Source organism: Haliotis rufescens, unplaced genomic scaffold (genome assembly GCF_023055435.1).
Source record: "Haliotis rufescens isolate VD_foot unplaced genomic scaffold, xgHalRufe1.0.p SCAF_3, whole genome shotgun sequence".
In the NCBI taxonomy this organism is placed as follows: Eukaryota; Metazoa; Mollusca; class Gastropoda; order Lepetellida; family Haliotidae; genus Haliotis; species Haliotis rufescens.
This window is the reverse complement of record NW_025964001.1, coordinates 32,113,348-32,131,632: the sequence shown is the minus strand read 5'-3', so window position 1 is coordinate 32,131,632 and position 18,285 is coordinate 32,113,348. Positions and strand designations below refer to the sequence as shown.

Below are 18,285 nucleotides of genomic sequence, written 5' to 3'. Positions count from 1 at the left end.
CTTGGTTGAATGTGTGTAATCGCAGTCTATTATAAGCACAGTCTTGATCAGTGCTCATAATATCAATCATTGGAATGTCTGATCAAGACTCGATTTTTTACAGACCACCGTCATATAGCTGGGATATTGCGGAGTGCTGCGTTAAACAACAAACTACAAAAACAAACACGGAAACGCAAGGAGATTGTTTATCAAAACTACAAACTTAAACTATATTTCAGATGGTGACTAGTGGCCTAAAGCGCCGCCATTAACTGTGTTGTGTCTCTTTTCCGTGCCAGGATCCAGTGGGTTCGAATATCCGCTTACACTGACTATGATCAGTCAGCTCAAATACCCAATTGACACGAGTGTAGTAGATCACCCTTTGTGGACATAGCTACATGCAATGTGATACAATTAATTGTTTTGAACTCGGAATATTGAAATCTATATATGGAAGGAAACTCACCTGAGTGTTGCCATGGAAACCGGTGTTGTTGTCGTTAATACTGATAGAAGCATAACAAAAAGTAGAGGCGCTAAGATGTACAGGTTGTTACAGTCAATATCACACCGCCCCTTTACGGCAGTGGAAATGACGTCATTGGTAGTTCTGTTCATACTATGTGCCACACAACTGCAGTTGCCGTAAGTCTGAAATAGAAGGGTGGATATTACTCAGGGCGTGTCGTTAATTATTTTTGTGTTTCTCATCTCGCGTCGCCTGCAAATTTTCCTTCCACGAAAAGAAATAAATGGTTTGAAAACCACGGTCATACATATAAATGACAGCATGCGTTCTTAAAGTGAAGTGTTTATTTCTGTGTTGCGATATAGGATTCGCCTCAACTATAGTTCATATACAAAGCGGGGAGCTGTGTTCATGTTGGAGAAAGTACATGGCATGAAGACCACCCAGACGGGCCTATTATTTGTGAAGTTCGGAGTTCGTGCAACCTTGATCGTCAAAGTTCTGACTAACTTTGGTGATTCTCTCAGCGATAAGAGAGTTAAAATGACTTTGTACCACAAGCTTGACTCCACAGAGCCTGTTCAAGTTTCTACCGACAGGGTAGCCAAAGCCTACCGGGTAGTACCACTGTTAAAAATAAACCCCACTGCGTGCTTGTCTTATTTAAAGAAAATTCAAGAAATTTTTATTCATGTTTGTTTGCGCAAAAACCTCAGTTTAATCAATGCCTGCAATATTAAATAGAATTTGCGTGACATCTGTGAGAATATATTTTACTTAGTTGACTGTCCTATTTTCGTTCAGCTGTGAAAATCGAAAACAAACATGGAAATATTGTGGAAATGTATTTATGAATGATGCTAGGATATGAAACCTGCTTCACTTAGGAAAGTTAATTTTGCATTTCTTTGTTGTAACTGTAGACCTTACAAGATCAGGCCTGTCTGTACTTCATATTTCATATGTAAAAATTACATTTAAGAAACTGTCTAGATTGAACCCCGTGTAGAACGTTTTTCCCTTGTTCGTAGATTTACAACATAACACCCAGTTCCATTTTCCCGTATCAGAAAATATATATTTGATTTAAAATTAAAGTGATTTTAGAACTGTTATGAACCCGTGTTTTATGTTTCATGACTTGAAATAGGTCAATGGAAAAACGTTTCTTCATTACAGTATAACTTCATAGTGATGGTTTCTTTTTAAATAATACGTGTGCATATCTGTTATGCTTTCCACAATGTGTTTAAATTTCGGTTTTCGGGTTCTTTGTGTGACATAAACTGTCGTCGCATGATCCCAATAGACGTACATACACAATGAACAGTGAATCAAGATAGAAGTAAACACGAAACGGTTGTTAAACGTCATTGAAAGATTACCCTACCGCGCCATCATTGCATTAATGGTCTAAGGGAGATAATCATGTAATGATCTACTGGTAATATAAGAGTAAGGTCCCTTGTCATGAGCTCCATACAGTTTGTTCACGTAAACTCCGTACATCGTGTGGAATGTTCCGAGTTCTATGGGGAAATTCAAGCTCTTCACAACGATAGTCCATTCACGCACTGAGCTTAGTAAATACTGGTTATTTACCTTGTCGTGATAACTTAGGTCGGACATGCGCATTATTTTACAGGTTAAGGACAAGATTATTTTCTCAACACAGTTACTCTGACAAAGTAGAAGGCAGTGTCTGAAGTTTTCACATAGACCGGGACGGAAGCTCAAGCTCCTTCCCAGCGCGTGACACCTTCGTTACACTCTCGGTAACATCGCTGCCACCAGTGTGGGCGCGGCCATTACTAGAATCTTGAAATTTGCCCTCTAACCCCAAATGTAGTAACGTTGATACTTTTGTTTATGTCTTTGGGAATGCCATGATGTTTCGTTTTGAAAAGGTTTACGACTGACCATGTTTTCCAGATGAATTTACTTTGTTGTTTTAATAATCAGATTGGTTCGAGATTGCAGACTAACGGAAAATCAACCAACTTCTCCCTTACATTCTTACTATATCAATAACATGATAGTTTTAATGAAACAGAAATTCAAATTGACAAACGAAAAAAGTAATCTAGCAGCGATAAGTGTATTCGGAGTCACGACAGTCGTCACTTGTTTGTAAACATAACGGTTATTCGGTTGCGAGGTAAACTCCAAGCATGGTTGTTGCCACCTATTCAGACGGGCTATCGCTATGAGGAGCTTGACGGAAGCTTGTACAAGGGACATAACTCCGTTTGAAACTACAAAGTAAACTGGTTACACTGTTGGTATGCGCCGCAAGTTTAGCGCTTTTAGTCAGACAGGAGCACAGTCTAATTATCTAGCTGAATTACTTCCCTTTGACCACAAACTTTACCACCTGGAATAAAATCGATTGAATTGTCTCCCTTTGACCATGACAAAAATGTGAAACGTCGCAGATTGTAGACCAAGATTAGGTCCATCTGTCATTCTAATTTCATAACTAAAACATATTTTAAGAATAATCTAGATCTAAAGCTGTGTAGAAAGATTTGTCCTTGTTCGTAAGTTTACATACTGTATATATAGTATCTGGTTCCATTTTGCCCGAGACTGCAAGTCAGAAGATACATAATTTGTTTATAAAAGTGATTCGAAGGTGTGTTTTATTACTTGAAAAAGGTCAATGGTAAGAATGGTTTTTAATTACAATGTAACTTAATGGTGATGGTTTCTTTTTTTTATGTGTGTGCTTTCCTCCTAAATGCTTTTCCACAATGTGTTTAAATTTAGGTTTTGGGGTTCCGCTTGCTTTCAATAGTCGACCAGACGTGTTTAAATTGACGAATATCTGGTCCCGATCGTCAAAGCCATGAAGATGTATTCTGCAACCTTTTTTCCCTTTTTTGTTTTTTCTCAGTAAGCCCGCCCACCCCCTCTGGGAAAACCTTGGCAATAACAAACACAAAACTAAGTAAGGACGCTCAAGCAAACCCAAACAACTTTTACTTATAGAGTGTCGTGAGTGAATTGTTGAACATTTGTCTTAATTAATTTGTAGTACGGGTAATGATATCTCTTGTTTCATGTTTAACATAATGCTTCTAGTAAAGGCATTATTCTAGTCCACATTGCAACATAAAAAAAAGTGGCAGACATATGTATTCTCACAACAAATGAGAATATGTTCAACACGTGTAAACAAAACACCATACATATACTATTTCTGGTCGTATTATGACATGAAGTAAATAGTTTCTTTTAAAATTAATACAGCTGTCAGCGCATTCTTACAGCTAATGGTCCGAGGGTGGTCTGGTTGATACAGCCGGCGTGACACGGGGAGTAGTAGACGATGTCGTCAGCGCCGCACACGGGGTTGTACATCTGCTTCGAGCAGTCACATGACCCACGACACGTTGCGTTGTTGGCAGCCACAGAGCTGAATATACATCATACACTAGTTGGTGTTGGGCGGAAATAGGTCAGTATTGTAACAGTAGCATACTGATTGTGATAATGAATGTCTAACACTTAATCAATGAAAACATACTTCCTGACACTATAACTGCCGATAATATTTTTATATCTGGTAAAAATTAAAAATTAAAAACATAGTTATTTATTTAGGTTGTATTTTTTAAATATTTGCCGGTCCTGTTTGTAAGGTGTTATTTTCCAACGAATCCTCAAAACTTCTGGGTTATGTTGTAATCTTAATTAGTACTTTAAACATAGGTATTTGTGTACTATTAAAACACAAATCATACACATTATTCATCAGACCTTTTATATGCAAAATGTGGTGTTCTTTATAAAATGAAAAATAAACATTTCAATGAAGGTGTTAAGTGTATGTTTTCCATGCGTCATGCAAGACTCACCTCTCGCCCGGGTAAGGTATTTCCGTGCCTGCCAACTGGACATTGGGGCACTTGGCCAGCAGTGCGAACCCCAGGATGCTGGACAGAACACACAGGCCGACGTTGAGTCTCGCCATCCCTACCCCCTCAAGGTGAAATACCCGGATGAGGATACCACCAAGCACCATCCCAAAAGCGCTGAACAATATTAGACCTCCTGCAAATATTACAACATTTATACAGGTATAAACGGGAAGAGTTTGAAACACCTGAAAAAATCACTTAGCCGTACAAGAATGGTGAGACCGTTGATGAATGCTCTACGGATATAATTTGTTTTTTGTTTGTTTGTTTCTTTGTAATATTGACATGTTATAGAAAAAATGTTTTGTTTCCATGGGCGAATGTGTTTCTATGAGTCTTTCTATGTTTCTCTAAACCGACACCTGCAAACAATTCCGTTAATCCGTCTCCAACGCTGTCAAGGGTATAATTAAATCGAAAAAAATATATTCAGGAGTTGATTTTTACTCCAATATGAAAAATAAGCATTTTCAGTAAGAACAATCTATTTCAAATCGTACAAGGTAACCATATTTAGCTACTGAATTAGCTACCCACTAGAAAATATCTGAGAAAGGGTGTTTGTAGATTAATTGTAAACTTATGCTTATCATGGAGGGCCGCGAATAGCTGGAAAATTGCTGATGCGGTGTAAAACAATATTCATTCATTATCATACAGGGAATGCTCACTCATTGAATTAGTAATATCCTTAATGTAACATCGGTTAGATAACCATTGCCATTTCAAGATAAATAAATTTGAACTAAACTGACGTCCAAAAGAATCTTTACCAACTGAAAATATAAATTTCAGACAAAGTATACATTTTTTCACGATGAAGTCTACCTAAAACACATAACCTAAATACAACAATAGCGTATGCAGAAAATGTTAATCGTCTGTTACACGCGAAAAAGTGAAAAACACGTGCACCATGGACAACTGCAAATGCACGTGCGGGTAAGGGTATAAAACGATTGCAACGGCAAGTCAGACATCCACAGTGATAAAGAAACACAAAAGAAATGCCACGACTCACAGTCGAACAACGTGAACGAGCCTTGGGTATGGTACAGATGAGAGCCACCCACGCCCATATCGCACGAACCTTCGGTTGCTCCCGTGTTGCCGTTACCAACTTGATGCAACGTTACAGACAGACAGGGCGGACCGCTGACAGGCCAAGAACAGGCAGACCCAGGGTGACCACGCCCCATGATGACCGGTACTTGCGTACCTTGCACCTCCGAAATCGCTTCCTGACAGTGACGTCATCGGCGACAAATGCCTTAGGTCACAGGGTTAGTCGACAGACAGTGGCCAGGAGACTCAGGGCTCATGGAATCAGGGCTTTTAGACCATACAGAGGACAGCTATTGACAGCGCAACATCGTCGTCTGCGATTGAGATGGGCCCGGAGTGTACGACGTTGGCAACGACGTGACTGGCAGAGGGTTGTCTTCACTGACGAAAGTCGATTCTGTATGTTTAGGGCTGATGGAAGACAACGTGTTTACCGCCGAAGGGGTGAACGAACGGCGGCGTTTTGCGTGCAGGAGGTCGTACCATATGGTGGAGGGAGTGTCATGGTGTGGGGAGGGATCTGTGGGCAGGAGAGGACACCGCTGGTCATCGTTGACGGAAACTTGACAGCTCAGCGGTACATGGATAACATTCTTCGTCCAGTTGTCCTACCATTTCTCCAACAGCAGCCACGTGGTGTCATTTATCAGCATGACAACGCTAGAGCAAATACAGCCAGAATTGTCACTAACTTCCTCGCAGCAAACAACGTCAACGTCCTGCCGTGGCCTGCACGCTCACCCGACATGTCCCCCATAGAACACCTCTGGGACTTGATGGATCGTCGTGTTCGACAACGACCACACTCTCCAGCCAACCGGCAAGAACTGATCTTGGCCCTCCAAGACGAATGGCGTCAAATCCCACGTGACCTCATCTGACTGACTTTTTCTGTGCGTCGAAGAGTTTTTGCGTGTATTTAGGCATTTGGTGGTCACACACGCTACTAATGACTTGTTATTGAACGTGAGCGATTGTTTATGTACTCGGCCTATTGTCCATGATTCTGAAAGGTCGAGCTTTGTACCACACCCAACTTTGGGGGGCTTTGACGTCATTCTCGGTCCCGGTATGATTGTCATTTTCAGTGTTGATTATGTTGATATATTGATCTTCTCAATACACTTTACTTCATGCATGTATGTTTTGTTGTTTTTGAGCAAGAGTGATTTCAAACTCTGGTAAAGTTTCTTTTGGACGTCAGTTTATTTCGAAATCAAATGTTGTTACCATGTATAATACCCTCCGAATTTCACTGTAGACAAAGTCATCTAAAGAACAGATACAATGGAATATGTCGAAATGGACTTCGGATTAATTTCGTATTTCTGTCAATACCGGACCAAAGTTTATAGTTTAAGCTTTAATGTAACTTTATTATTTGGGCAGAATTGGTATGGGTACCATTGTCTAATAGCGAGTTTCGGTCTAAGAAACACTCGACGTGAATTCGACGATACCAAGAACCCATACCATACTTCAACATAGAATTACAAAAGTCGAACTTGGAATAACATTGTATACTCTTCAAAAAAAAGAAACTTGACACTGACTTTCAAAATGTAATCTAATACGATTGTTTCAAAAAAAGGACACAGAAACCATACAATTGAAACACGGTTTGAAGATCAATGTACACAATGTTCAAAACATTAATCGTGTCACCTAGACAGACACACGTACACGATACAGTTAATGTCGCAGGGGTACAGAAAATGTCAGTATCGGTTGTGCCCACCACGTGCATCAATCACCGCGTGACACCGACGACCCATAGATGCAATCAAGTTGTCAATAACACGCTGTTGGATGTGCTGCCATTCATGCTGAAGTGCATCAAGAAGCGCCGGAAGTGTTTGGGGGGGTGGATTCCTTCTGCGAACGCGCCGATCCAACTCGTCCCACAGATGCTCAATCGGGGACAAATCTAGTGACCGGGCTGGCCAAGGTAATGTCTGGATGTTGTTGTGCTGTAAGAAGTCCTGACAAACACGTGCAATGTGCGGTTTAGCGTTGTCCTGCTGGAACTGTCCGCCATGAACGTTGACGTGAGGAAGAACGTAAGGCTATAGGATCAAGTCTCTGTAACGCACACCTGTCAATGCACCTGCCACATGCACGAGAGGCGTCCTACCACGGTGATGAATTCCGGCCCATACCATGACATTCCCGCCGCCAAATGGGACAACCTGCTGCACACAGTATGGGGCGTAACGTTCACCCCGACGTCTGTAGACACGTGCGCGCCCATCAGTACGTGTGAATAGGAAACGGGACTCGTCAGTAAACAGTACATTTCTCCACCTTGCGAGTGCCCATCTAACCCTCTGTTGGCACCAAAGCAGACGGTCCGCCAGATGACGTGGGGTCAATACATGACGTCGAACAGGTCTTCGTGCAAAAAGTCCAGCCTCCCTCAGTCTGTTGCGTACCGTTTGATCTGATATTCTGCGTACCCCAGGGATCTGTGTGGTTGTAGACGTGGCTGTGGTAGTGCGGTCTCGGAGGTGTCGCAGCCGGATGTATCGATCTTGTGCTTGGGTTGTCACCCTTGGTCTTCCTGACCTTGGTCTGTCGTCAACTCTGTTGGTGTTGTTGTATCGGGTCCACAGTGCGGAGATTGTCTGTCTGGATACGCCAAAGTGCCTGGCCACTTCTTGCTGAGTTGCTCCAGCTTGTAATCTCCCAATGGCGTTGTTCCGTTGAGCTGCATTCAGTCTTGGCATTCTGTCACCGCCTCTACAGCCGTTATAAGGACTGTATGAACAGCCGTTGGTGTGGATTTTTATACCCATTCAGCAGGGGGGCCTGCATGCCTAAATTTTACAGGCGTTTGCGTTTGGATGAAGCTGTAAAATTGATCCCCAAACGCTACGTTTATGTGATTTGCATGTGTTTTCGCGAATTATAGACACATCATCTTTCTGTTTGACTTATTTGGTTCTCATTTAATGTAATTATTTTAGATATTTGGCAAAGAGTGGTTTTACATCTATGTCAAGTTTCTTTTTTTTGAAGAGTATATATTGTGTTCTATTCATGTACAAAAACTTTACGTTACTAGTCATATTTTACTATTACCAACTCCAATGCACGTTTCTAAGAAACTGCATTTCATCTCAACACATATGCATTAAGACCTCTTTGATGTGGAATTAAAGAGAAAACGCCTACTCGAGTTATTTTATAATCACATCTTTATATAATCTTTAACAGAAATACACATTCATGTGTACTCGGTGCATCTTAAACGAGACCAACCTGTCTTCTTTCCCAACATCAAAGTAAAGTCACTAACTCACCTAACAGGTAGCCGGCCTGATCAAAGGGCATGTCATACTGTTCAGCCAGGTATTTGAACGCAAACGCCCCCACTCCGAGGATAATGAGCGCCTCGGCAGCTCCCCCAAGACTGAGAAACATCAACTCCAAGTTACCCAGCTGAAACATAGGAGATCTGCAACTTTGCGGGGACGTCAGTAAGATTGGAAGTGATGGAAGCCGTATGTTAAAATGTTCACGCATGTAGGTACTTGGGCGGGGACAATGAGGTGTGTGAGGCAGACGAGCCCCGTACTTCCCGTGAGGACTGTGGTGTGTGTGTGTGTGTGTGTGTGTGTGTGTGTGTGTGTGTGTGTGTGTATGACACTGCGTGCGTGCGTGCGTGCGTGCGAGTGCGTGCGTGTGTAGGCCAACTACCCGTGCTTTTCACAAGCGCCGACTCATCCGGATCGGATGGTTACAATGTGTGACCTGACAGACGCCAGTGTAAGAGCAAGTGTCAGTGCAAGTCCAAATAAAAATGTCAGTGTAAGGTTCAGTGATAGTTACGGTTTTAGTGTAAGTTTAAGTATCAGTGTAAGTTCGAGTCTTATTTTAAGTTCAAGTGACAGTGTAAGACCATGTATAAGCGTCAGTGTAAGTTCAAGTGTCAGTGCATGTTCATATATAAATGTCAGTGTCAGTCAACTTAAGTGTAATTGCCATTGAGTGGAAGTCAGGGTAAATTTTAAGATTAAGTGTCAGTGTGTGTAAGTATGAGAAAGTGTCATTTATTTGTTGTTTAACGACGCACTCAGCAATATTCCGGCTATATGACGGCTATCCCTAAATACATGACGGACCAGACAATCCAGTGACTGACATTATGATCATCGATTTTCGCACTTGTGATACACGCACTTGAAAGACATGCATCAACAAAGTTAGCGAGTCTGACCACCCGATCCCGTTCGTCACCTCTTCCGACAAGCAGGGGTTGCTGAAGATTCCATCCCGTATCTTCACTGGGTAAGAAAGTGTAAGTGCGGGTGTAAGGTAACATCTTCATTAAGTAAGTGAAATTATATGGTAATATCTTTCTAGACAAAAGAGATAACAAACTGTTATGATGTGAAACTTGGGTACGTGCGAAGATGCACATTTCGCTGCCGCTGATCAGTTAATAATATATTAAAGAAATCACTGCAATATCTGTGATTGTTTATACTTACAAATTTCAAAACAGCTTTAAAGAAATCTACGACGGTGTCTTTGATCACAGTAAGAACAGGTTTCTCCTCACGGCCATTCGCGTCTTGCGCCAGTTCATTGCGGTGTTTTTCACCCCCTGTAATATGAAGGTTGAAATATTTGTCTCTTTAATCTTAAATAGTGGACGTCCAACATATCAGAGAATGAATTCATGTCATTCTGTATCTTTCACCTAACGTTTCTACCATCAAGCTAAATATCTGACGAGGGTATAACACGAGGTAACAGAAGAAAATCCACGGAAGACCGATAAATAAAACAAATTTGGAAATAAAGTAGAAAAAGAATATGTTGCATGTAACAAATTACATTTAAGTTCTTTGTTTCACGGAAGTGTCCCCCTTGTACCCCTTGCTTGTTCGTGTGTGTCACCATAGAGGGGTTCCGATCATGTTTTCCATATATTGTTTGTTTGTTGTTCACCGTCGCACTCATCAATATTCAGCTATATGACGGCGGTCTGTAAATAATCGAGTCTTGACTAGACACTCTAGTGATTGACATCATGCGCATCGATCCTCACAACTGGGATACGATGACATGCATCAACCAAGTCAGCGAGCCTGACCACCCGATCCCTTTAGTCGCCTCTGACGACAAGCATGGGTTACTGAAGACCTATTCTACACCGGATCTTCACTTGAGTCCATTGAGTCACATTGATCTACCACTGCCGATGCTGATGTTTTTTTCTGTTGGTTTGCCTGGCTTAGGCTCGATCATTTACAGGTCGCCATGATACAGACATCCCCGAACATCCAGTGTATTATATCTCCATTCTGTGATGATACAATCCCTGGAACTATTCGGTACTCGATTTATACTCAGGATAGTAAAGGTCATCTTCCCGAGGCAAGGGAGTTAACTGACTATAAAAATCCAGTTCCCGAGGAAACTGGACTTATACAGTCAGTTAACTCCCTTGCCTCGGGAGGATGAATAATGCCCCGTCACACTTATTCGGAATCAGCAGGAATCAAGCAGAACCAGTCGGAATGAAGAATTTTCAAAATTCGTGCCACATTCGGGAAGGAATTTCAAATTGACCAAGCTTTTTAAGAATGCCGTTTTTTACTTAGAATGCGCTTCGAACCCACCGCGTATTATTCTCGCACATTCCGGGTGTATTAGCTCTCGAATGCAGTTCGAATGTAGTTGGAACACAGTAGGAATATTTAGAATGCTGTTAGAATGCAGTCAGAATAATTAGAATGCACTTCGAATGCCATACGAATGCGGTTCGATTGCTGCCCGAATACCGCCCGAAGACTGGTTGGAAGGTGCCTCGAATGCTGTACGAAGTCACCTCGAATACAGTCAGAACGCTCCTGGAATGGCCGCCGAATATGGTTCGAACGTCCAAGATTTCAAAACGAATGCAGCTCGAATACTTAGACTGTACTTCAAATGTAACACGAATGTCCCGAGTGTATCAAAAATGCCGCCGGAATGGTCCCCGATAGGGTATAAAATGCTGCCGAATCTAGCATTTTCATCAGTCTCAGCCCAAGCATCATCCTGCATGATCCCCTGTACCATGTTGCTTTGCTCCAGATTGCTGTCCACCAGCAAGACCTGCTTGAAAGAGTTGTGGAGGAGGCCAGGAGAAGAAACAGAAGGAGAAGACCCAGAAGATAGCACACCCGACCATGGCCGCGGCCAGTGGTGGAGTTCTTGACCTTGGCGCCCTTCTTCCTGGCGGCATGGCATGATGTTGACCAGGTGACTGCTCAATGTAGACTGACGTTCCAGCGATGGCTGGCCGCGTTTCTATGTAAATCGGCGGTGTTCTGAAATACGTCCGGACTCATTCGAGGGACAATCGGGACATTCCGACTGCTTTCGAGCCGCATTCGAGCGGCATTTGAAAGATTCTGACGGCATTCGAAGTGCATTCCAGTTGAATTCTTTTAATATCGAAATAGATTCCGGCAGCCATCGAGATGCATTCCGGCTCATCCCAGACGCATTCGGGACATTCGGGCAGAATTTGAAGTGGCTTCGATCAGAATGTTTCGAACGCTGTTGGAATGCCGTAAGAATATTTAGAATGCAGTCTGAGTGCAGTTAGACTACACTTAGAATGTCGTTACATGTTTCTCCACTTCGAAAGTTTTGAGCATGAGCAAAACATTCGGGCCGGCCACAAGAATGGGCCCGAATATTTGGAATGCACACAGAAAGCAGTCAGAAGTTTTGGAATGCACTTCGAATATCCAGGAATAAACTTAGAATTTTCATTCCGACGGGATTCACGCTCATCCTGCCTCTAGTGTGACTAGGGTTTAAAGGCTGTCTGTGGCGTCACAAACTTCACTCACTCGCTTACCCTCATTTGTTAAATATTCAATACAAACCTCACAAATTTCCACTAAGATAATTGAAAGTGTTTGCATTTGAGGATACCCATAGAAACCCGCCCTGATACCTACCTGGTATAGCCCTCGGGAAGCCAAACAACGGGATGGATGCCAACGCGAACAGCAAAACCGATACTGTAAACCCGATCCACCATCCTCCGATCCAACGCGGGTCGCGGGGCCCGAAATCTAAACTAAAACACAAGCATATGGTAAAGAAACTTCTTGCACCAGACAACACACATGCTCTAACGTACATTTGCTGCCTCCAAACAAACAGAAACGACATACATCCCAGCCTGAACCCTTCGCACATGTAAGGAAGAATGTCAACATTGATTGTAATTTGCAGAATTTCTGCAATTTGAAGTTAAGGTAAACTGTACGCTTATATGTTGTTTTTTTCAAATCAGTATGCTCATATCGACCGATAGACATAGGAATGTTATCGCGGTAAATGCAAATTTTATAATATATTTTTCAATGTTAAACGAACTTTCAATCACAGAGCAGAGTCTCCATACCTTGCCTGATCCACCCTGTCATAATCCACGTAAAACTTCTCCGTCAACTGGCCTCCGGCAAAGAACCCAATTGCGACCCCGACTGCAGCCGCAGCATACGTCAAACCTAGAGGCATATAGAGTGATGTCAGATTAATACTGAACTTTTCAGTTTACAACTGTTTAACTGGTGTTAAAAGATCCGAACAAAAATATATAAGAAATAATTTAAATCCATTTCTTAGCCATCCCCTCTATTTTTGTGTATTGAAATAAATAGAAAATCTGTGATAAGCAACTACTTTTTACATACTAATGCTACATGTAACCCACCAAGTACATGCTGAGTATGCATGTCAACGTCCACTGCAGACACCATTTATAGAGAACAAACCTTGACGGATGTGAGTATCCTGCACAAATTAACATTTATTTACCTACAGAAGGCTTTGCCAAATAAAATTTTGATAATGAATACACAAATTATATTATTCTTTAGCTAATTTGCGCATGAGTGAAACAGGTTGAACACGTTGCAGCTTTAAATATTATGGTTGAACGTTATGATACATTCCGATTGCGTAACACGAACAAATTCGAATGAAAGAGATAGATAGATAGATCAAGACAACCCGCATGTACGTCTGGATGGAATAAAAGTGTCAACATTAATAGACTACTTGAGATGATTTGTTCTTTCCTGGCGGTCAGGAAACTCTTTCTTCAGTTCTTGAAGAGTTTTCAACATGAATATGACACTAGAAGTGCAGATGTGCAGATGGGTTTCAACAATTGGATAACCCAAGTCTTCTCGAGGTAAGCTGTCACGCAGTGATATAACTGAAATATTGAGATTTATTTAACCCAACACAGTCATGTATTTCAGTTGCCTGGAGACTTACCGACGTATATAGCTGCTGACGCGGGTTCCGCGTTCTCATCAATATAGGCTGTTCCAAGTGATAACATGGGTGTGAAGCCTACCCCGTGAACCATCTGAGCGATCATGAACACCCCTAGATAATGGGACAGCCCACTACCGTCCCCAGACGTAGGACCGGAACCGGAAGTCGAATTCTGGAGATCACATATGGGTGACACAGAAGAACTACCAGAAGAAGCTGGTGAATAAAACATGAAATATTATACTTCAAATTCCTCATAAGCGTCTCCGCTACAATTTAGAAGCTATTGGCTAATCCAATCTCATTAAACTCAGATCTTAGTTTTTCCAAGGACATCCTTTCACTGGTCACTTTTCATCCGACCAATCAGAGCGTCGCTTACCAGATCAGGAAAGTGACAGACGGAATGTGTTTCCTGAACATGCAACCTCGAAAAGATTAACATGGGGTATTCCGAACTACAGTAACGTATGGAATCCTTGAAGGGACATTCTCGCGTTGTCGCCCTTACAAAAACAAGCAAAAAGTGTCAAAATTAACCAAAGCGCGACAACGAGACAATTTGGCCATTTGTCGCAATGTCGCGTAGTCGCATTGTCGGGCTTTAAATAATACTTTTTATTTTACCAAAGGGCGACAACGCGACAATGTCCCTTCTTGAATTCCATCGTTACGAGCTGTACGACTAAATCCATCCAGATCATCATCTATCTATAGCTTCAACGGGACAGACATTCGAAAAGAAAGCGACTTTGCATAGCCCCGTGGGAAGTACTGCCATACAATATAGGCCATTTATTTGACATTCCAGAATGTTCTGATTGGCTAATGTCTTTTTCTTATTAGTCATTTCATTGGTCGGTGAAAGTTGGCCATAAAGTCCTTATGACGTGACCTGAAATGGGTTGCCCTCAGATCTTTGTTTACTGGTAGCGAGACGTAAGATCAGATTTTAATGAAATAGTTAGCTAAACATGCTACTAGGATTCATTTATTCTGTACTCCGACATTAAAAGTTCTAAGACTGAAGAGGTATTAGTATTTTATAACGCTACAGTTACGAAAAGGAACAAACCACTAAGACTCTGTATTGAAGAAGACGTAGACTTAAGTTTACAATGCAATCTCTGCAATACAGGCTGGCCACTGTCATCACACCATGAGATACCATGGGTTATCGAAACAACTCACCTATAACGGGGGCATTTGTAGCCATATGAGGAACCATAAACAAGAAAGACCCGACGGCACTGATGAGCGAGCCCCCGGCGACCCAAGACGCCTTGTTGTACCGGCCTCCGATGAAGCTGACGAACAGGACAACGACCAGGGCTCCTATGTCCTGGGAACTTGTTATCAGGGCAGATTTGGAGCTTTGGAGGCCGAACTGTTTCTCTAGATGAGGTAAAGCTGCATTGGCTATCCCGTTCACTGTAAAACCCTCGGTAACACAGAGTACTATAGCCCAGAAGACGAAGATTCCGATTCTGTTGAATTTCTGTATGAAACTAAAGAAAATAGACTTTGTTAATTATGAATTGCATTCGAGCAGTTGTCTTATCTATATAGCGAAGTGATATTGAGGTGTATCACATATTTCTTAATTAGAAACAGGATTAGTGGCATGTATAACATATTTCTGTTTTTAGAGACATGATTAGTTGCATGTACAGCGGTCACAAATCATGTCAGGCAACATTGGTCGCGGAGAGTAGATGGATGGGTGACGAGGTCGGTAATCCTGATCCCTAAAAGTTTTTAGGGTCTTGTTCCACATTGTACTGAAAAACATGTTACATGTTGTGTCCTTTTGGCACGCAGTGAATGGGTACCCGGTAGGATAAGATGGTAAGATGATGACTGTAAACCTTCTAGCGCCTCATGGGCAGCAAGTATACGCCTCAGGGAGCTGAGAATGAAATTGAAGTGCAAACTGATCCATTGTTCGTGGTGAAAATAATGCAATGCCATGAGCATGCATATGTGGGTGGATACGACTCCTGACAAATTATTATTATTATTATTATTATTATCATTATTAATGGTGGCAGTTCACATAGTTCTGTGCTGAGAGACAGGGTTAGTGGGAGTGGTATCTGTCAAATATCCCTGTGATGGGAGTAGTGTTTTCCCATTAATCATTAATCCTAAACATCAAGCACCAAAGACAGCATTGGTGGCGTGTGTCACGTTTTCAGAGAGTAAGTCCCAAGCTTCCCATACAGCATGAGAGGGCGTGTGTCGCAGTGTCCTGCATGTCTCGTAGGACTCAGTGGGGATTCCCGGGTAGAACAGGTTCCCGATAACCTATGCTGATCGTACGAGGCGACAAAATGGATGGGTGGTCATGTTCGATGACTTGGTTGATCAACATCAATCACTGGATTGTCTGGTCCAGACTCAAAGAGGCCGTCGTCATTCAGCTGGAATAATGCTGAATGGGGCGTTAAATAACAAACAAACACACATGTTTATCATACCTCCATGTCAGAATGATGAGATCTGATTGTTCCAAGTGATCTTGATAAAATATTATGTATCCCGCCTTGGAGGAATATAAATTTCTCAGAGGGAGAATAAACCTCTTGTACCCGCCACGAACAAGTCAGGTTGTACGTGGATTTCTGAGAGGCAGAATAAATCCCTTGTTGCCGACTTTGAAACAAAATGCCGCAACTTGTTTATCGAGTCAATAAAAGTCACGTGACATAGCACGAGTTAACTTAATATCGATCTAACAGCTGTTTTCTATCAATTTTGAATTTGTTTTAATTCTTTTACAATGCCATATCAAACCTGTCGATAAGATAAATTCGTTGTAGCAGGATAACTCGAGATACATGGGGTTTATATGCGTCTCTCGTAAGGTTTTATACCACTCGTCTCCGGCTTGTCGTTTTAAATCTAACGTGGGACGCATCTGGCTCCTAGTATAAAATCTAACGCGGGACGCATTAAACCCCGTGTATCCCTCGTGCTCCGGCTACAACTTATAATGTGAACTCTCCCTCTCCCTGGTCTTCATGCTACATACATTACCTCAACGGAGTCCCATTTCAAGCGATATCAAAATATCATCGATTTTATGACGTATTCTATCTGGAAAGAACAAAATACTTGAAAAACAGGTTATACGTGTGTGTCCAACTTACCCTGGTTTAAAACCACGCCATCCGTACCGGTACATCTTCTCCTCGTCACCTCCGTAGGGCTGAAACAGTTTCGTGGATTAGACCCGTGCGTTAGTACTGTTGATGCACGCTAGAACATTCACCAACTCATTATTTATGCCAAGATGGCAATGAAAGTTACTGTCACCGTCAAACACTGACACCAACCGTCACATTCCAGGTACCTCAAAGTAAAATTATAAATATTAAAGCTGTTGGCAATCTACCCAAGAGATTACATCTAAACTTAAGGGCATATTTGAAACATTAAGCCGTGAACTGACACAACGTATTGAAGACAAGATAACGTTTGATCTCCGTGAGACTGCTGTGTCAGACAGTACATGCCTGCGTCATTTTAATTATCCGTAGATAATAATCAAATAATTAGTCTCATTTCCGAATACATGTCATCATCTTGGCTGTTTCCGCTTACCCGTTTCAAGGGAGAAGAATTCTTCGCATGGACAAGATATCGTTCAAACTCTAAACATATCGTTTCCTGAGGTCGATATCGAGAGAATGTCCCTTGCGGTATTCCATATATTAGGTAACCCTTACCAAGGTACAACTCTGCATGAAATCCTAGCAGGTTAGGTTCAAAAGTATTTTGGGTATCAACTCCAATTTCTTTTGTAAACCAATCTAGTAGTTAATTAGGGGGATTCGTTTAAATGTTATTATGGCCAACCTTTGCGGATGTCGTCGTCACCTCCTTTGACGCCGGGATGGACACGAAAACGTCATCAGCCGATCTGGAGAAACCGACATTCTGAAATCCATCCTTCTCTTGTTTAGGTTTGACCTCGTGGTTGGTCGAGCCATTGGCGTCACACTCGTATGCTTTATTGTCCAAGCCAGGGTCCTGAAAACACATTACTTTACATCAAGCTCCAGACTAGCGAATATACCACATAGCACCATCACACAGGACGGCTTCGCACTGATCTAGGGTGCCCAACAACACGCGTGATTATAACATATAATATGACACACTGACTTGAATAGGAATGAGGATATTTCCACAGGTGCGGATGTTTTTGTTTTTCTAAACGGTCGGCCACTTAGTCATCGGTTGTTTTGTTGGGATGACGTGTGAAAATATGTTATTACCGGTACATCCTTCCTCAAGAGAAATTTCCCCTTTATAAGGATATGTTCGTGTGTATTTATATGTGTGTTAGTTTGTTAATGTGTTAGTTTATGTTAGTGTGTGTTAGTGTATGTTAGTGTGTGTGTGTGTGTGTGTGTGTGTGTTAGTGTGTGTGTTAGTGTAAGTGTTAGTGTGTGTGTGTTAGTATTAGTGTGGGTGTGTGTGTTAGTGTGTGTGTGTTAGTGTGTGTGTGTGTTAGTGTGTGTGTGTGTGTGTGTA

The 18,285-nt window shown here is 41.9% G+C and overlaps 1 protein-coding gene across 1 annotated transcript in view; it reads right to left on the bottom strand.

Moving 5' to 3' along the window:
- LOC124129767 (solute carrier organic anion transporter family member 4A1-like) overlaps positions 1-18,285 on the bottom strand; it is a 28,815-nt gene that overhangs the window by 2,243 nt on the left and 8,287 nt on the right. The window contains exons 2-12 of the mRNA XM_048402867.1: positions 17,605-17,778; positions 16,896-16,954; positions 14,935-15,251; positions 13,741-13,959; positions 12,860-12,965; positions 12,408-12,529; positions 9,936-10,051; positions 8,745-8,883; positions 4,315-4,510; positions 3,725-3,872; positions 452-636 (exon numbers count right to left, since the gene is read on the bottom strand). Coding sequence (XP_048258824.1) covers positions 452-636; positions 3,725-3,872; positions 4,315-4,510; positions 8,745-8,883; positions 9,936-10,051; positions 12,408-12,529; positions 12,860-12,965; positions 13,741-13,959; positions 14,935-15,251; positions 16,896-16,954; positions 17,605-17,778 — 1,781 coding nt within the window. The remainder of the gene's footprint in view (positions 1-451; positions 637-3,724; positions 3,873-4,314; positions 4,511-8,744; positions 8,884-9,935; positions 10,052-12,407; positions 12,530-12,859; positions 12,966-13,740; positions 13,960-14,934; positions 15,252-16,895; positions 16,955-17,604; positions 17,779-18,285) is intronic.